Source organism: Diplotaxodon limnothrissa, linkage group LG23 (assembly GCF_057381915.1).
Source record: "Diplotaxodon limnothrissa isolate DT_005_m linkage group LG23, D_limnothrissa_male_GT1.1, whole genome shotgun sequence".
NCBI lineage: Eukaryota > Metazoa > Chordata > Actinopteri > Cichliformes > Cichlidae > Diplotaxodon > Diplotaxodon limnothrissa.
Genome location: NC_140617.1, coordinates 22,757,616 through 22,775,354, shown reverse-complemented (window position 1 = coordinate 22,775,354; position 17,739 = coordinate 22,757,616). Strand labels below are relative to the sequence as shown.

At 38.7% G+C, this 17,739-nt stretch overlaps 1 protein-coding gene across 3 annotated transcripts; it reads right to left on the bottom strand.

Moving 5' to 3' along the window:
• Window positions 1–609: 609 nt before the first annotated feature.
• igfbp2a (insulin-like growth factor binding protein 2a) lies at window positions 610–17,729 on the bottom strand. Of its 3 annotated transcripts, none has more exons than XM_085347212.1 (4): window positions 17,315–17,729; window positions 3,321–3,502; window positions 1,150–1,290; window positions 610–762 (listed from the first exon to the last, which is right to left on the bottom strand). In XM_085347212.1, the coding sequence occupies exons 1-4, from the start codon at window positions 17,712–17,714 to the stop codon at window positions 610–612; spliced, it is 876 nt and encodes a 291-aa protein (XP_085203338.1). In that variant the 5' UTR covers window positions 17,715–17,729. The 3 variants fall into 3 exon arrangements, with proteins under 3 accessions (XP_085203338.1, XP_085203339.1, XP_085203337.1); XM_085347213.1 differs by having other exon boundaries at window positions 3,345–3,502; XM_085347211.1 differs by having other exon boundaries at window positions 3,306–3,502; window positions 17,315–17,714.
• Between the last annotated feature and the right edge of the window lie 10 nt (window positions 17,730–17,739).

Here is a 17,739-nt window from a genome sequence, read left to right as displayed (position 1 = left end):
GAATGATGACGTGCACAGATTGATTGTATCGTAGTTTTAATGGCATTATCTGTTTATCACTTACGGTCATGTCCTTCGGCTGAACATTTAATGCACGCTACTTCCAACAGGTACTACATTTCATCTTTAATACTTTGTATTAATAGCCAGGTGTACTCAAAGCCTAGTGTATAGTATTAAACCAACAGTAGTCTATAAGCTAGAGCATTAAAACACACCTCGAAGCATCACATATGTTGAAGGCTTTTCATTTTTCAATGCATACAGTACAAAACACTGATAACAAAGCAATCCGAGCAAAGTCAAAATCACTAAAGCATAGTCACCGACGCTCCAGATGACGCCTACTGAATATCTAAGTGGGAAAAGGGAGTCTTATCTCCACTCACTCCCCTCTAAAAGTAATCTGCAGCTACATCTTACGCAGCAAGCTGGATTCTATCATTTAATCCTTTTTGGTGGTTAAGACTTCAAATGTCAGTGTCATTGTACGAACTAAAGACACATACGCACAGACAGATAATACATAGCTTACTCTGATGTTCTTTGTTCCCAACCTCTTTACAGTTTTTCTTTTTCCTTTTATGTTTTGGGATGTTTGATGCCACTTTAGATCTGGGCCATGTCAGGGAGCTCCAGCTCTGTGAGGTACTGGCTGCAGTTGGGGTCATCCCTCACGGTCGGAGCTGATGGGATGGGTCGGCCAGTGTGTGGGTCGACACACCAGCACTCCCCCCTCTGACCATGGAGAGACATCTTGCACTGAAAAACAGAATTTATGTTGTAGTTTTGTTACCTGCACGTTTCATGCTAAGCTAGCAGTCTTACTATACATGTTTTATAAAGTGCATGCACAAAAAGAAGCTTATCAGGTCACAATGTGCAGTCCCCCCTTTTTAGTAATTCGTGTTCAATTAGTTGAATTGTTATTATCATTATAATAATTATTAATACTGTTATTATTATTACTATTATTATTATCAGTATTATGATGAGAAAATGACTGTAGGATTTGATATGTCAGTGCAACGGATTATTTTGTTAGAGATGGTGGTTGCGATGCCCACCTCCCCTCTCCATACCTGCATATTATCAGTTGGGTATAACCTCTGGGCTTACCGCCCTCTTTCCCAAAAAGCCCAGAGTCACCTGTTTTAAGTTATACTGCCCCCTCTTGTCGCAGTTGGGGATATGCAGGGCATACAGGTCTTCCAGAGGACCTCTGTTATCTCTGAAGGGCATCTTGGATATCCGCTCGAGGACCTGGTCGAGTTCCTGCTGACACTGAGTCTTTAGAAAAAAGCAAACATAAGAACAACAAGCCTGTCACGTCCACAGCAAGGCTGTTATAATTAACTATAACTACATGTGAGTCACCTGCGTTTACAAAGGGCTGTTTTTTTCTCTTTCTTCTCGTAATAACAATTTGGATTTTCCTAAATCTTGGCTATTCACAGAATAATATTCAGAAAAACTGAAACTAACATTTTTGTGTTATTGTAAGGTCTTTACCTTATACCCTGCAATAAAAAGCACCTTGAGAATCAAAATCAGAATACTTTATTAATATCTGAGGAAATTATGTGGTCACAGTTGCTCTGAGACAGTAAGAACAGTAAGTAGATAAACTAAATTAAATAATACAATATATTGCAAAGTTACAAAACACAACAAAATAGCTCAAATTATAAATATCCCAGTATGTTACACAAATTAAATACATATGGTTGACATTGAGGTGTCCCTCTTGTCATACTGCACTTTGTTATTTTGTCTCTCGAGGATGTGAAAATAAACTATTGCGGTGTGTACGTGTGCTTTAGATGGCGATGAGGTGACTGTTGTTAGGATTTGACAGTGTATCAGTAAAATTTAATTTTCAAATAAAATAACCAAACAAAACTGAAACTGTGAAGCCAAATCACAAAAATGTACAGCTCGCTACTGCAAAATTGGCTCTACAGACATATTTTAAACAATTTGCACTATATGAATACTGCACCTTGTTTCATTTATATAGAAGTAAGAGTAGTTTATTGTTATATGCACACATTAATATAGACAGGGTGTTTATTCTGTAGAGTGCAATCCTTATTTTCTTAGACTCGTTTCAGATAGCAGTCATAGAAAGATTTGAATACAATAAATAAATAAAAATACTAAATTATTATAAATAAAGTTAAATAATACAAATAATAATAATAAGAAGAAGAAGAAATAAAATAAAACTAATAAATAAAACCAGGATTCGAAAACACTAGAGAGACAGTACAAGTAATACATGTACAAACAATACAAACAATGACTTGAAGAGACTTGAGTTGTATTCATACTTTTATACTTACATCGTATATTTGTATTGTCTTTTATAATATTATTCAATCGCTTTTTACCGTTAGGGAGTTTTGTTTTCAGTTTTACTGTATGAAAGGAGAAGTTGACCTTGACTCTTGTTGTACTGGAAAGAAAGGAATTTAATTCAATTCAACTGCAAAGCTGTAGCAAGTGTAACCCATGGGCATCCATAGTGGCATTTAGGTGTGCTGGAGCTTCAAGGCTCCCTCTGAAAATCAAACATCTGTTCATTCATGTGTCTTCTTAATTTTCACATTTTAAAAATTTATTTTAAAATCAATTAAAACCAATTTCTCCAATGCACATCAACAGCAGGTTTGCAAAGCTATTGGCACATTTTTGACTCGGTTCAGCTACAGCTAAAGGTCTTTCTGTTTATGAAAGTCACTTGTGAATAATGACTCATCGGTAACCCCCAGAAATCTTGTTGAGAAGTTCTAAAGTTCCCAGCAAAGCAATTTAACCTTTACCTGATTGTTTTAGTGGACAGATGATGGATAAAAATTATGAGGTTTTCTCAAAAATCTCACTCAGAGCAGGTCAGGGGTATTAAAGGTTGAGGGTTCGTCCATTTAAATATCTTCAATGCCGTCTAAAAGAACCTGCAGCACCAGAGGGGGGCAGCACATGTCTGTGAAGTCTGAGTGCAGCTGTTCCTCCACACTCAAAGGGACTACAGTAGATGTACTCAGTTTATACAATCTTATATCAACACTAAGCTCTGTTGCAGGGCATAATTCAGGCGATTTCACCTCAGCGTCTACATCTGATATGTGGCGCAAGCTTCATGTGATCCCAGTGTCTCAAAGCAAAATCTTACCAGACTTTAAAATAACCGATTATTGTAATGATCCCATGTGTTATTAAAATGTAACACATCAGTGTAAATACAGCTGCTAAAATCACATGAGTGTGACTTTGTTAAACCTCTACAGAAATTAAACAGACACGCCACTTCGCCTTGCCTGTTTGGGCCGAGTAGGTTTCACCTCTTCCACCTTATTGGTTTTCATCTTGGTCTTCATCTCCTGTCTGTGTTGGCGTACGGCGCTTTCCTTGGGCCCCAGCCAGGCGGCCTCTTTATTGGGCTTTCGGATACCGGGAATCTCGCTCGCGCCATGCTCCGGCTGCAGCTCCACAGCCTCTCCTGTGGATGATGGGTAATGACACAAAAGCAGCAGATTAAGATTTCATTCTAATGCTAAAAAGATCAAAAAGCTATAAAGAATTTTGTTTTGTTTTTTTGGTTGTTTGTTTTTTAACGGCTCAGTAACATTGTGCGGTTTAGCCAGGAAAGTTCTTATGGCTATTGTTCGGGGACACGTTGCTGACAACCTAGAGTGTCTTTGCACTTTCAACCACTCTGTTTCCCATTAACTGTCATTCTCTTGGTAATGAAACGGAATTTTCAGCTGCTGGAAGTGACAGGAGACACACTCCAGATTGCACAGATCATTTTTCAGAGCAACAAAAGAGGTGCTTAGAAAACCACTGATAGCCTTTTTACAGGGCAGAGGTGAGATTGACCTCCGAGACTGAGCTCCATCAGGAATAAATAATAACAGCATGTCCTTTGGAGTAACAGCAATAATTCCTAGCCAGATGGTGGAGTTACACCCAGGACCCATGTATTAACAAAAGTCTAAATTGTGAATTGTTACTAGGACGTGTTGAAACAAGACTTCAAAGCTAAAAACGGTTGTAAGATACAATGTCATCTCAAACAGTGTCTTGGTGACATAAATCAGCCTAATATCCATGTAAAGTAACTAATTTCAGAATTTATAGACTAAATAGGAAATAAAAGACATATATTCGCAAAAAACATTTTTCATTGTGTATGTAAGACATAGTTAGATAGACAATAAACACAATGTATCATTGTGGAGTTAAAGCTTCAGACTCCTCCAAATCTTTCACTGTTTTCTTCAGTGCATAATATGGTCATCTCAAGCACACGGCTCAGTTGAGCCAATCAGGGAAAGAAATGCTCTTAAAGGTAGGTTGGCAATGTTGAAGATGTAAAACAGCTTGTTTCAGACGATATATGATAAAAAACTGTAAAGTGTGACTCATGCAAATCTACCCTTGTATAAATCATGAAACTATGAAGCACAAGGTTCAACATAATCTGTTTGGTGTTTAAAAGCATTAAAATGTTTTAAATGCATTTTTTCCACTTAATTTTGATATAAACACAGAACATACACATCTGTGTTTGTGGCTGTTTTTTTATTGTTTGTTTTACTTTTTGTTGCATTTTTACAAGCACGTCTCCTGAGCTTGTGATAGTTTATTTAACGCATTTGACTTTTCCACAAAATGTGTCCAAACCACTGTGAAATGTATCAGCACAATCAGTGAGTCACTGGAAATATTTCCTTTCTCTTAAGAGAGAAGAAACCCCACATTCTTGACCAGCTTATGAGCTGAGAAATGTTGGCTACTACTGAACTTGCGTCATGATGAAGTTTCCATGGTGGCTTTACAGTGTGAATCAGTCCCACGAGCAAATGTTAATGATGCTGATAAAAAAATACAATGGATATAATCAAATATGTAAAGTTACACTGTATGGACAAAAGAGATGGGCCGCACTTGTCACAGGTGCATAAAATCAACCATGCAGTATACATTTGTGACAGAATGGGTCGTTCTAAAGATCTCACTGAATTCGAGTGTGATACTATGAAAGTTTTTCCCTCCTTGTTATTCCAAGATCAGCTGTTAGTGGTATTACTGCAAAGAGGAAGCATTTGGGACACATAGCAACTCAGTCATGAAGTAGCAGACCAAGCAAAGTTACAGAGCGGGGTCACTGAGTGCGTAAAAATCAACAACACTCTTTTCTGTCAGTAACTGCATGGCTTCAAACCTCCACTGACATTAACATCAGCACAAAAACTGTGAGCGGACAGCTTCATGGCAGGGTTTCCATGGCTGAGCAGCTTCCTGTAGGTGTGATGTGTACGAAAACCAGTGCTTTTGTCCATGTAGTGAAGGGGTGTCAAACATATGGCCCATTGGCCAAAAGTGGCCCAGTGGGTGGCTTTGGAAAAATGTGGAAATTTTAAAGAAGGACACCATAAAAATTGGACCTCTAACAGTATTTTCACGAGTTTAACTGTTTTCTTGCTGACAAAGATTTAACCTACAGCCTGTCATACAGCAGAGTGAAAACTTTTTTTTTTATTGTTAGTGTTCAATTTAAGACTGAAATGTTTCTTTTTTTTTAATCTTTACAATATCATTTTCTTTTTTTTATTGAAAATGGAATATTTTCTGTGCATTAAGTACATTTAATTTACACAATAAATTTATTTTTCATTTCCATGACAGTGTAAGCCCAGAGAGTCTTGCCGATGGGTCTTTGACTTACTGCAGCAGCATTTCTTTTTTCAATTTGGAAAAACTGAAATGTATCGCCAGAACTGCAATATTTGTTTCTAACCCATTTAAAGGCTGAACGGTGAAATAATTGACAGAAAATTCTTTCTTAAAATGTTTTTTAATCAGGTGTTCTAGCAAATTAAAAAATAACTAATTAAATATTAAATCAAATACCTGAGTTTTTGTTTGCGTCACATCTCCCACATTCATTTTTTTAAAACTTTTATTGCTTAAAAACATTTTATTGTGCAATTTTCTTTTTAGGTTTTTCTATGAAAAAAATCACATTGATGTTTGAGAAGTCTCGAAAACTCACAAAAACTCATGTATCAAATGTGATTCACGAAGCGTTCAGAGGTTTAGACATCTCAGGGATTTCCCTTACGTAAAGTAAGGGAAACATTTTTTAAGCTTTACTGCTCCAGCCCACTTAGGATTCAAGTGGGCTGTACATGGCCAGTGATTTAAATGGATTTGACACCCTTGATATTCTACTACTAATGCTACTAGTTGTACTGGTGCTACTTGTATTACTTCTACTTTGCCAAGGATTTATCATGGTGATTTTGACTGAAATTAGAAGATCCTAGTAAAACCACTTACCCCTGCGTCCATACACATCAAGCTTTTTTTTTTTTGGTTGTGCACAAGAGACCTACACAATATTAAGCAGGTGAGTTTAACAGTGGAGCTAATCGGTAAATACATATGTTTTTTAAAGCCTTGATTTGAGTTGGCAGCCCAAACATATAATACATAGAAGTCTATTTTATGCCACTACATTGATTTAATTGTGGTGTCTTTAAAATGAACTCCAAAATACAGATTTTCAGTTTTCTTCCTAAATGAAATCACCAAGCATGCTACTTGAATAAAAATGTGATCATCTACAGGAGGAACTGCTGTTGGCTTTTCCCTCCCAAAGAAAATGAGTGGCTTAATTCCTGAGAAGAATCAAGCCAAAGTTCAACAACGTTTTTTTCTTTTGTTTTTAATTTGGAGTGACTGTTGCTCAGGAGGCAGAGCAAATCAGCTGCCAACTGAAAAGTTGGTGGTTTAATGCCCAGCTCCTCTAGTCCGCATGTTGAAGTATCTGTGGGCAAGGTACTAAAACCTGAGTTTTGCCCATTGAAGTGAAAGTTAACCTAAAAGTGCTCGTATGAATGGGCTTGTAGTAAGAGAGCACTTTCAGTGCACAAATAAAGTTGAAAAGTTCTATGTAAGTACCAGTCCAAATATATGACTAGTAGTTAAGTGCTTAGCTAATAGTGTTTACTGATGAACATTTAAATATCCAAGTAAATGAGAAAGTGGGTCATTAAATAAAGTAGAATAAATGGAGTAGCACGTAAAATTACTAACACTAGCTAATAAATGGTAAGCTAAAAATAGATCAGATCCCATTTAAAATGTATATGGACTGGTACTTATATAACACTCTTCTACTCTAACTGTGAACTCAAAGCACTTTCTTACTACAAGCCTCAGCGTATTGCACACACTTCCATAGAAGTCCTCTTTTACCTATCATGTTAGCACCTTGTCTAACATTTTAAGTACACACTAATCAGGGGCAACTTGGCCAAAGTTTCTTTGAAGGCCATCTTAAGAAAGGAGCCCAGTAGTTATGTTCCAATCCATAAAAACTCTACATTGGCGAGGAATTAAACCCAGGCCCCCTGTGTGGCAGGTGAGAATTCTTCCATTGTGCCCAAATGAACACAAATAAACATGAGAAAAGCTGTGTGGGCGAATCATATGAAAAAAAAAGGATCAAAAGAAAAATCACCAAATTCGGTAGGATTAATCCTGTGTCGATTTTAATCCTTTTAAAGCAGAAATACACATTCCCAGAGGAGCAAACAATGCCCTCAGTGACACTGGCGTTAAAACAGGAACCTTAAATTTAAATTTAGGGACAACTGCCTCTTCAAGTCCCTGTAGAAATTCCTCCAGGCAGCTTTCATTTACTTCACCCGTCTCTCCTCGGCTTGGAGTCTTGTTAAACATTAACCTAAAAGCACAAAAAAGCTCTCCAGACAGATGGAGCAAACAAAGAAAGAGGCCATCAGGTCCAGCCCAACTTGTTGTCTCTGACAACAGAACATACTTTGGAGTTGAGGGTTGGCAGGGAGTGGAAGAGGAGCGTCTTTCCAAACCAGCAGATTTTCGATGAAAAGATGTTACATGATGCGCATTCTTGCTGCTACAAGTAATATTTCACAAGGTGAATTTATGAGTCAGGACACTGTGTCTTTTTGCTGAACTTTTGGTGGAAATCGTGTATTTCGCTTATGCAGGGTTTCACTTGACACCTGAACGAAAGAAGGGAAATAAGCAGAGACAGTAAAGAAGGTCAAATAGTTGGCCAATCAAGTGGATAGTTCGCAGCTATGCAGACCAAGCTTTACAATGCAGACTTGTGGAAATGTATTTAAATGAAAGCGGCGATGGTGGACTGAGGAGGCATTCCCTGTACCCTGCAAGAGGTAAATTTGACATCCGGTTATAGAATATGATTACAAAAGGCCTAAGAAAGAGCAGGAGAAAGGAAATTTCAAACGAAACAATAACAAGGTGCTGGCGCCCGTTGCCATCAGATAGATCTAGTGTTGTTGGACTTGAGTTCCCCCTACGATGCTGCACTGTGCTCTCTCTGGATTTTCTTTGAGGAAAGCATTTCTTTCCTAAAAGGGGCAAAAGTCAGATGTTCAGATGAGATGTTCACTAAAAGTCTGGGCAGGCACAGACACACACATGAATACACAATCTATAGCAGTACGCTTCCTCTTCAACGCACATACGCACACACAAATACAAAGGGTCAGGACCCCACTTTTAGGGGGCACTAGGCCTCTGCAGTATAAACCACTCCATAGCAGTGGGCTGGAGATCAGCAGCATCAACAGAGCAGCAGGCCTACTGTCCAGTCTACTGCTTGAATTAATCCCTACACAATAGCCTGAGAGGCTTCCTTTCTATATCTGATCCATGTTGAATTCCCAGGTGGCACGTAGGCCAGAAGTGTTATGTCTGATTGTCCAGATTTTGGTCAAGTGAGCAAATGACAGACTTGGCCAAGCCATAGAGAATGGAAAGGTTCAGAAAGGAAATCTCCAAGCACCAAGCATTCTTGCTCCATCGTATACATATTATAACTGAGTACTGTGCAAAAGTCTTGTGGCACCCTTCATTTGTTTACGTTTTGCTGGGAAAATTTGGAAATAGGCGCAACAATTCAATAAAATATGCAAACATACATGGAAATGCAGTATATAAACCACGAACAGAGTTTGTGCCATTCTTTCCAGCTTGGAGGTAAATATTTGGTGAGACCACCTTTATTCTTCAAACACAGTCCAAACTCTCTCAGGCAGCTTTCTTGTCCTTTCTTTAAGTAGTCTTCAGGAATAGTTCTCCAGGCTTCTTGAAGGACATTCAAATGCCTCATACCTCCATCTGACCTGTTGCCACTGATTTTCAGTTGAGTTCTTGTGTAATTTTCAGACGTCAGCCTTTTCTCCCTGTTTCCCTTCCTTATGAATGGCTTCTTGACAGAACATTTCTAATAAGCTTTAATGAAAAGTATATTGGCCAGATGTATCTTTCAGGGCCTTTCAGGATTTTTTTCTATTTCTTAAAACATGGATTTTAGGTATTGTTCATCTGCTGTAGCTATTTTGTCACGACTGACACTTCTTCGTTTGTCCGCCAGTTGTCCAGTTTCCTCATTTTTTGTAATAACACATTGCACACCATGCTGAGAAAAACCAAATGTTCAGCTAACAGCTTTTTAGGGAGCACCATGTTAGTGCAAAAATGCTATTTTTTTGTCAGTCAAACTGCTCTATGTTTGGCATATTTTGTTGATTAAAGAAATTGGAACAAATTCAGGGTTTTTCCAACAGGCCAACAGTAACAAAATGTCTAAAGATACAATTTAAAATAGGTTCTTTGCTAAGTTGTCTGCTACATATCGACACAACACTAACCATTTTTTGAATTAGATGTCTTTTCTCATGCTTGAATGATTCATATGTTAGTGTTAAGTGGCTTTGAAAGACTTCCAGAAAGCCTGGAGAAATATTGCTCAAGAAAAAATAACAACAAAGTCTGGCTCCTTACAAAATATAAGGAAATGAGGGGTGGCTCGAGACTTTTGGACTACTGGAGGTACAGCTACTGTCCATTAAAAATGGGGCTCTAAACTTATAATAATGTTAGGGAGCTGCAGACATCTATATTGAACTTCTAACTGATTAACTGCTAGCCTAACCTAAGCCCAGTATGAAGATACGAGCGGTCAAAAACAATATTTGATTTATATTTGGCAGATCTTGCACTTCTGCTTTTGCAACTCTAGGTTCTTGAAGGCTCCTTCAATTTTCAAAATCGCACGCCTTGTTGATTTCAATTTCAGAAAAGTCTGAGGGATCCAAATCTGGCAAGTAGGTTTGGGTTGGTATTAAGCACAGAATGTGACCATGTGGCAAAATAACAATCACAATGGCATGAGCAGTGGTTAATGTAATTTCCAACAAATGACTCCCCATCAAGTCATGTCAGGACAGTGCCCGTGGTCAAAATTGAGACTTCCAAGGACTGACTCAATACAAGCAACCTTTCTGAAAGTTGTACTAGAAATGCCCACCTTGAACTTTAAATCAAGTAAGTTTTGAAAGGTTCCAAGACTGGAAATCACTGTAATTAACTCAAACAATCTTCTCTGACAATTATTTCTGTCTGTTTAAATCTTTGCTGAAGTGTAACTCCAGAGACATCCACTAACTAGGTCAAGCTTCATACACAGATATACTATATGCGTTACTTTTGGCTACCACTTACTCAATTAGAAGTTTGCATATTTTGTGTGTTTGCACACAAAGGTAAAAGGGGAAAAAATTAAGAACAAATGAAGCATCTCTCTGACTCTCAGTAAGTGGAAACAACAGTTACCCAAAAATGATCTCTTTAAATTTTAGAGGCTTTAAAAGGCACAGCTTTTCTCTGTTAACTTCTTAAGCATCGCTCTAAGGTGTGAAATAAATAGGTCATATGTCAATGAGTAGATTTATTACAGACTATAATCCATTACAAGACCTAGTGGAGCTGTTTTCTGGAAACACAAACTCAGCAGAGTTTAGATATGTTTACCTTGCAGGCTTTTTGGCCTGCAACAGCCATCTGAAAGCAGGCTGTTGCACAGGCTCCAGCATGTATGTATGCTCTGTGGTATCCAAGACTAGGCATCACTACCGGCAGCCCTGGGTGAACTTTGGGCAGATTTTACACGGCCTAAACAGAGGCAAGCTGTAACACGACAACGCTTAGAGTGCATCACGCTGGCAATAATACTCTGCTACAAACCTTGTACCTCAAAGGTCTACTTTTTAGGAACTGATCATGGTTTTCGTGGTGATGTCATTCTTATCCTATTAATCTTTCAACTAAAGTCACAATAAACAATTACATTATAATAACTTTTTAGCATTTTTTAACTATAATGTTTATGGACTGAAACAAGCAAAGGAATAAAAAAAGGCTGTGGGATGGTACAAAAAAATCTAAAAGAATGCACATTTTGTACTTTTTGACAAACATTTAGATAGAGTCATGATGTTTGCAAGCCCTGAAATACACTCTGTGTGTTTTGGTCAGTAACAATGATTGTAAACTTGACTTTTATCTGTTTAGAAAAAAACTAAATAAGGCACCATTAAATAGATTTCTTTAAACAATGACAACAAAAACAGTTTTTTCTTTGGCTAGGACATGACTTCGATTATAACAAAAATATTATTAGACTTGTACTATTAACTACTGCCACTAGACTATAATAGATTAGGCTTGTAAATCAAAGAATCTTCCCCGATTCTCTACACAGTTTTATCAGAATTAGCTATTGTTTATCTATTATTTAGAAACATGAGTTAATCATTAATTTGTTTTTAAACAATATTTAGTTTTCACTGTTTGCTAACTACAAGTTACTAGGGTTGGTACTTTCAGCTGCTCCCTTTTCCCCTTTTTCTAAAAATCCTCCCACTTATTTGTGCTTGGGAGTACACTAGCCATCAACCTTCCATGTATAATGCATGTGTTAACCACTACACTACAGAGTTAGATGTTAATCAAAAGTGTCAGTTCACAAACTTCTAATTATCTATCATTGTACCATTTTTTTAATAAAATAAAGGTTGCACATATTTTGGTGCTCATCATCAAGCTTCTGCCATAATTCTGGGTGGATATTTGACCACTCTTCTTGGCAAAACTATCGGTGTTCATTAATTTCGTTGGTTTCCTGGAATGGACCTGATATTAAAATGTAGTCAACAAATTTTCAATAGGATTGAGTTCTAAGCTTTGGAGCTCCAGAAGAGATTATAGAAGATTAACAGTTACAGATTCCAAGATCACCCATTCAAACAATTGTACCTAACTACAACTTATTTGAACGTGTCACCGCTTTGTAATGGTCTGAAAGAAGACCCTTAGGTGAGAGGAAATTGGTTTGGATGTGTAGGGTCAGGTCTACCATGACCTGGAAACTACATCAGTGTTGACAGTTAGAGGGTGCTGAACAAGAAAAAAGCCCCTGCTTAAAAATTGGCACCTTCCAACTTGGCTGAAATTTGCAGTTCCCCATATTGACAGGTCAAATGTCTTCTAGGAAAGTTTTATGGTCAGATGAGACAAAGATTGAGCTATCTGGCCACAGTGGTAAGAAGTGTTTTTGGAGCCGTCAAAGTAAGACTTTCAAACCAAAGAAGACTATACCAACTGTCAAGAATTGCTGTGGTAGTATCATGTTCTTGGAGCTGTTTTGCTACCACTGGTACTGGTACATTGGATATAATTGAGTGAAGAAGAAGTACCTTCAAATCCTTCAACTTCACCTCAAATCATGAGCCATATGGTTGAAACTTGGACACATCTGGGTGCTCTAACAGGACAATAATCCCAAGCACACATCAAAACTGGCTTTGGAATGGAAAGCAGGCTAACATTAAGTTTCTGGAATAGCCTTCACAAAGCCCCAACATCAACCCTATTGAAAGTTTGTAGACTATGCTTAAAGGTTGGATGCCAATTTAAATGAACTCAATCAATTCTACCAGGAAGAGTGGTCAAATAAAAACTTACACTCTGGAAAAAGAACAGATCAAAGAAAGCATTAAAAGACCAAACTTGTGCCTTTGAGCTGATGATCTTCTTACGACAACTGTAGGTCTTTCTCATACTTTTAAAGAATTTGTCCTTTATTAAAACAAGCTCAGAAACTGCCCCCATTTACACTCCCAGTTTCAGTTGCATTTCAGACAGTGTTTGTATTGTCTTAAATCACCCTTGACCAATCTGGAGGCTGGGAAGTTATTCTGGTTCTCAATAGGCAAGAGGAGATTCTTGGCACGGATATGCGTGAAGTTGACGCCTCAGGGGGAGATGGCATAAATACCCATTTTGGGCAAGATTATCTCGGAGCTATTTCAGTCCTGCAGGCTCCGTCTGAATGCCCCTGCAGGTACACAGGAATGCCCCCTGTCAGCTAACAGTGTTATTTCAGCAACCAGATGTCACAGGAGTCCCCCCCGTTCTTTCCACCTCATTTCCCATCTCCATAACAGCAAAAGTAACACTGGAAGACGGTTGTTTTGAGTGGTTGGTTGATTAACAGTACGTTTAGTGAGGTGTTGTTAAGGGGACAACAGCATTTGCTTCACTCTTTTGAAATCTTGTGTGCAGGAACTGGCTCTATTTGGAGCTTTTTTTTATCAACATGTTCTCTTTCGAGGTTGTATCTGTATGATTCCAGTCAAAACAATTAAACGCCCATCCAATCTGTTTAAAGGAACCTTTATTTGGATCCAGGTTTCTGTGGGAATGGAATATCAAGTGATACTGTGCATAAACACAGGGTAGTGGGAAAAATGTGGGTGTTAATTTTAAATAGGAAGACATTTCAGCTCAAAATCAAGTAAATAGGATAACTTTGTTGCCATTTTGTTGTGTCTGAAAAAACGTACGCTCTGATATTTTATATCATTATATTCTTAGAATCCAATTTTCTAACCAGGTCACGGGTTCATTTATGGAACATTATTTTGCAAGGGAGTATCCCATTTCTTTCTCCCTTTTTCACCACATTACAGTGACCACTTTGACATTTCAGATCTGTTAATCTTCACGGTCTGTGTCAAGTGCCAGCAATCATCTCAGGATCTCTATCCTAACAGTTTGATCCTGTTGAATCCAATCCAGGATATTCAAGACTCCACAAAAACAGTTGGATATTAGGTTTATCAAAGTAGGCTTCAAAGAAATGTCATTACAGTATATAAATTTCGTATATGAAAACCAGAGTGGGAAAGATGCACCAACATGTTGATCTGAATGGTTTCAGTATAAAGTCTGAGAGCTAAATATTGTCTAAAAGCATATCCACACTGTCATATATATATATATATATATATATATAGCATACATATAGCAGATTTTAAATCAGATTTTGACTTCAAGTGAATTGACTAACGCAACTCAAGAACTTGAAAATTTGTATTTCCTTTATGTATTTCATCTCATAAAGGGCAGCCTTTTTACTAGCATATGCTAGACGATTTCTTTTTTTTTTTTTTTTTTGGGGGGGGGGGGGGGGGGTGTTAAAGCAAAAGCTATATGTCTTTGAATGTACAATTAGCACATACACTTTCAGTGTATTATACTTTACTTATCATGAGATGGTTATAATAATACACTGATGCAGACAACTATCATTTAAACCAGGAACTCAATGATCCCGCGAACAGAGCTGAATTGTGTAGTTTGTGCAGTAGATCTGACCAACATGCATGAGCTTAATCTTAGAAATCCTATCTCGATCAGGCTGTAGACAAACGTATTCTTTACACACCTAATTATAAATGAGTCAGTTTTCTTTCACTCCCAGTCAAAAACCTTCATTATTTGTACAAAGAGTTTTAATACGAATCTAACATGACACTGAAAGGAATTTTCAGTGATGAAGCAATATCTGTTACCAAGTTATGCTATTAATTAGGTGCTTTAGTCAGAACAAAGCACTGTAACCTCAACCACAGACACATATGCCGAAAGCATCACTGCAGTCTTTATCTCACAGTAATGTGTTCCTTTCCTATTTGCTATCTTGTTTTGAGTATTTTCACTGATATTTTTCATTCGTCTCTTGTCATAAGCCTAATCAGACTTTTGGTTTTGATTGCAAACAATAATTTAATATCACCCAATCTTCTATATCTTCCTATTCTAACTTTTAACAAAAAGCTGTGCATTACTTTTTTTCTTCTTTTCTTTTCTTTCCTTTTTTCCCTACATGATTATTCTTGGATCAAAGAAATAGGTGCTCTGACCTTTGGCCTCTTTGCTGCGGGTCACTTGTAGTGTTGATTAGAGAGATTATAGGGACTCTGCAGCTGCTCTCGGTGCACTCTTGTATACCTATGATCAGATAAATTCTTTTGAAGAAAAAAAACTGTAAAAATGCCACCTCTAAGTAGACACAGCTTGCTGTTCCTTGTCTTTGTTCCTTTTTAAAAGCTGACATGCTAAATGGACAAAGAAGAAGATGATGTCAGGATGATGTGTATTTATATAAACATCCAAATAAAGCAGCTGTACTATTTCGTCATTTGATTCCTTGCCCAGATGCCAAATCAGCTCAAGAATCACCTCCTCAGGGATCAAATAAATAAAACTACTTAATTATTAAATTAATCTTTTTCCCCCCAGATTAATTCCTGGAATAAAGTGAATGCAATGGGTATTAACCAGAACATTTAAAGGCTGCTCTTCATCATCCAGAGACCTCTGTGAGCTGCTTTGTGTTTTTGCTTTTTGCAGATGACTTACGTATCGCAAAAGCTCAGACTCCACGACAAATCAACCTAGCACCTATTAGTGTAGTATCTTTGAAAAAATGATGGGATGAGCAGCAATTTATTCTTTTGTGACTCTTGAAATTAGCCTCAGGAAAGTGTTTCCAGCCTCACTTCGGTAAAAAAAAATAAAAAATAAAAAAATCTAACTTTCTTTCATCTTCTGGCCCCAAGAAAGCTCTGCATGTCACTTAGACCACTCACTGTAATGCTGCATGAGTTTCAGACTTCACTCTTCCATCTGCAGCAGCATTAGCACCAAAGCTTTTATCCACAACATCTCCAGGTTCAGCTTTTAGGGCTTATTTCTAAGCTTTTACCAGTTTTTTTGGACACGTCGAACTAAATCTTGAAACCTTCAACCCGGGGAACCAGGCGCCAAAAACCTCAGAGAACGCAAAGAAATAGTGATGTCTAACAAGCCTTTACACGATGTGCCCATGTAGTCTGCTCTCTGGTTTTGCTCTTGTGTAACTCTCAGTTCATTCCTTTACATGCACTATTCACATGAGCATAACCAAGCAATTATTGAGGCTGATGATTAAATCACAAAATGCATCACAAAGCTTTTTTTGACCTCTTGTGTTCAGGGAGTGGGGGTTACACATGGGTCCTGTTTTTGGTAGTTTCTCTATGTTCCAGGACTCCAGTGCCCAAAGTAAACATGTGTCAGTCTGAAGGTAAACTCTGACAAAGCATGGATTTTGGAAATGAGTAAAAATCACACCCCGGTTGGCCCCACTCTACATTCATTGACTGTGTTTTGCGGCCTCAAATTCAGCCAGTTAATGAGGCTGTTTGCTTTTCTTCCTCACTGTGACCTGCCCTTGTTCAAACACAAACCACATAAGCCTCGCTGGCTCCAGGCTTCATTGTGATCCTCCAGCGTATACATCCAGGTAGGCAGCCTACAGTTAATGGAGTCAGTGTCAAAGCCAGTCTATAGTTAGGTCTAGTCAAAGCCTAAAGTCCACTTTTCCAATCAACGTGGCATTCCTTCAGCGTTCTCCCTCTCTACTTATATATTTCTTTCTCTCCACTCCCCTGGGGGAAATGTCAACATCAATACTACACTGTTTTCTGTGTCCATCCCACTGAGTACAACTTCTGGGGCTTTTGCAGGTGACTAACTCTGCTGCAGTGTTTTAAAGGCAGCTTTTTCAGGAGGGCCAGCTGTGTGGTGCACAGCTGAGATGAGCTGTGCAGAGTGGCTGTTCCTTTATCTCTTGTGTTTATTTCTCTGCGTGCACACTAGAATGACCCAATGCACATTACATCCCCCGCCTTGCAAAATGCTTTAAAAACTAGTCATTTGCTGTAGCACAAATTATAAAATGACACCCCTCAAATGCGTGGCAATGCAAAGGCCATGTATGAATGTAGCAATCTAGCAACTATGAGATGCTGAAATCTGCGTGAAATACAAACTCGCAGTTTATTTAAAGGTGTTTAAAAGAGGGGAAACATGGTTTAGTATCATAAATATGCAGTGAAGAGGAATATGGACAACTTCCCTGCTGAGTCCCCTTTTCAGCCAGATTAGGGCTTAGCCTTCATGACAATGCAATATTTCTGCACTGTTTCTCAGCCTGCAGTCTAGACAGTGTCATTAAAAATTGATAGAAGAAAAGCAGGTTTCCGGTAAACTGACTGACCGCTGGTTTGCTCCCGCTGCTCCTGGCTGTGGGCGCTTGCCTCGGTGTCCACTTTGCGCCGACATTGCCCCTGGCCCTGCACCAGTTGCTCCAGGGGAAGCTCCGAGTCGGGCGTCGGGTAGCATCGCAGACCGGTGGAGCACCTCGGGGCGTACACGCCACACAGCTCGCCCTCTTGCCGGGCGCACACGGGGCAGCACCCGCAGCCCGGTTCGCGCACTATCTCCGCGCATGTCTCGGTGAGCTTTGGGCACAGCGCCTGGCGCTCCGCGGTACAGCCCGGGCAGCGGAACACCATCTCGGTCAGAGAGGCACCGGCCAGAGACACGGAGAGGATCAGCAAGCTGCAGCCCGCGTACAACAGCATCGTTACAGACATGAGGTTTGGGGGAATTATCATGGGGCAGTGGAAGGCAATCACAAGT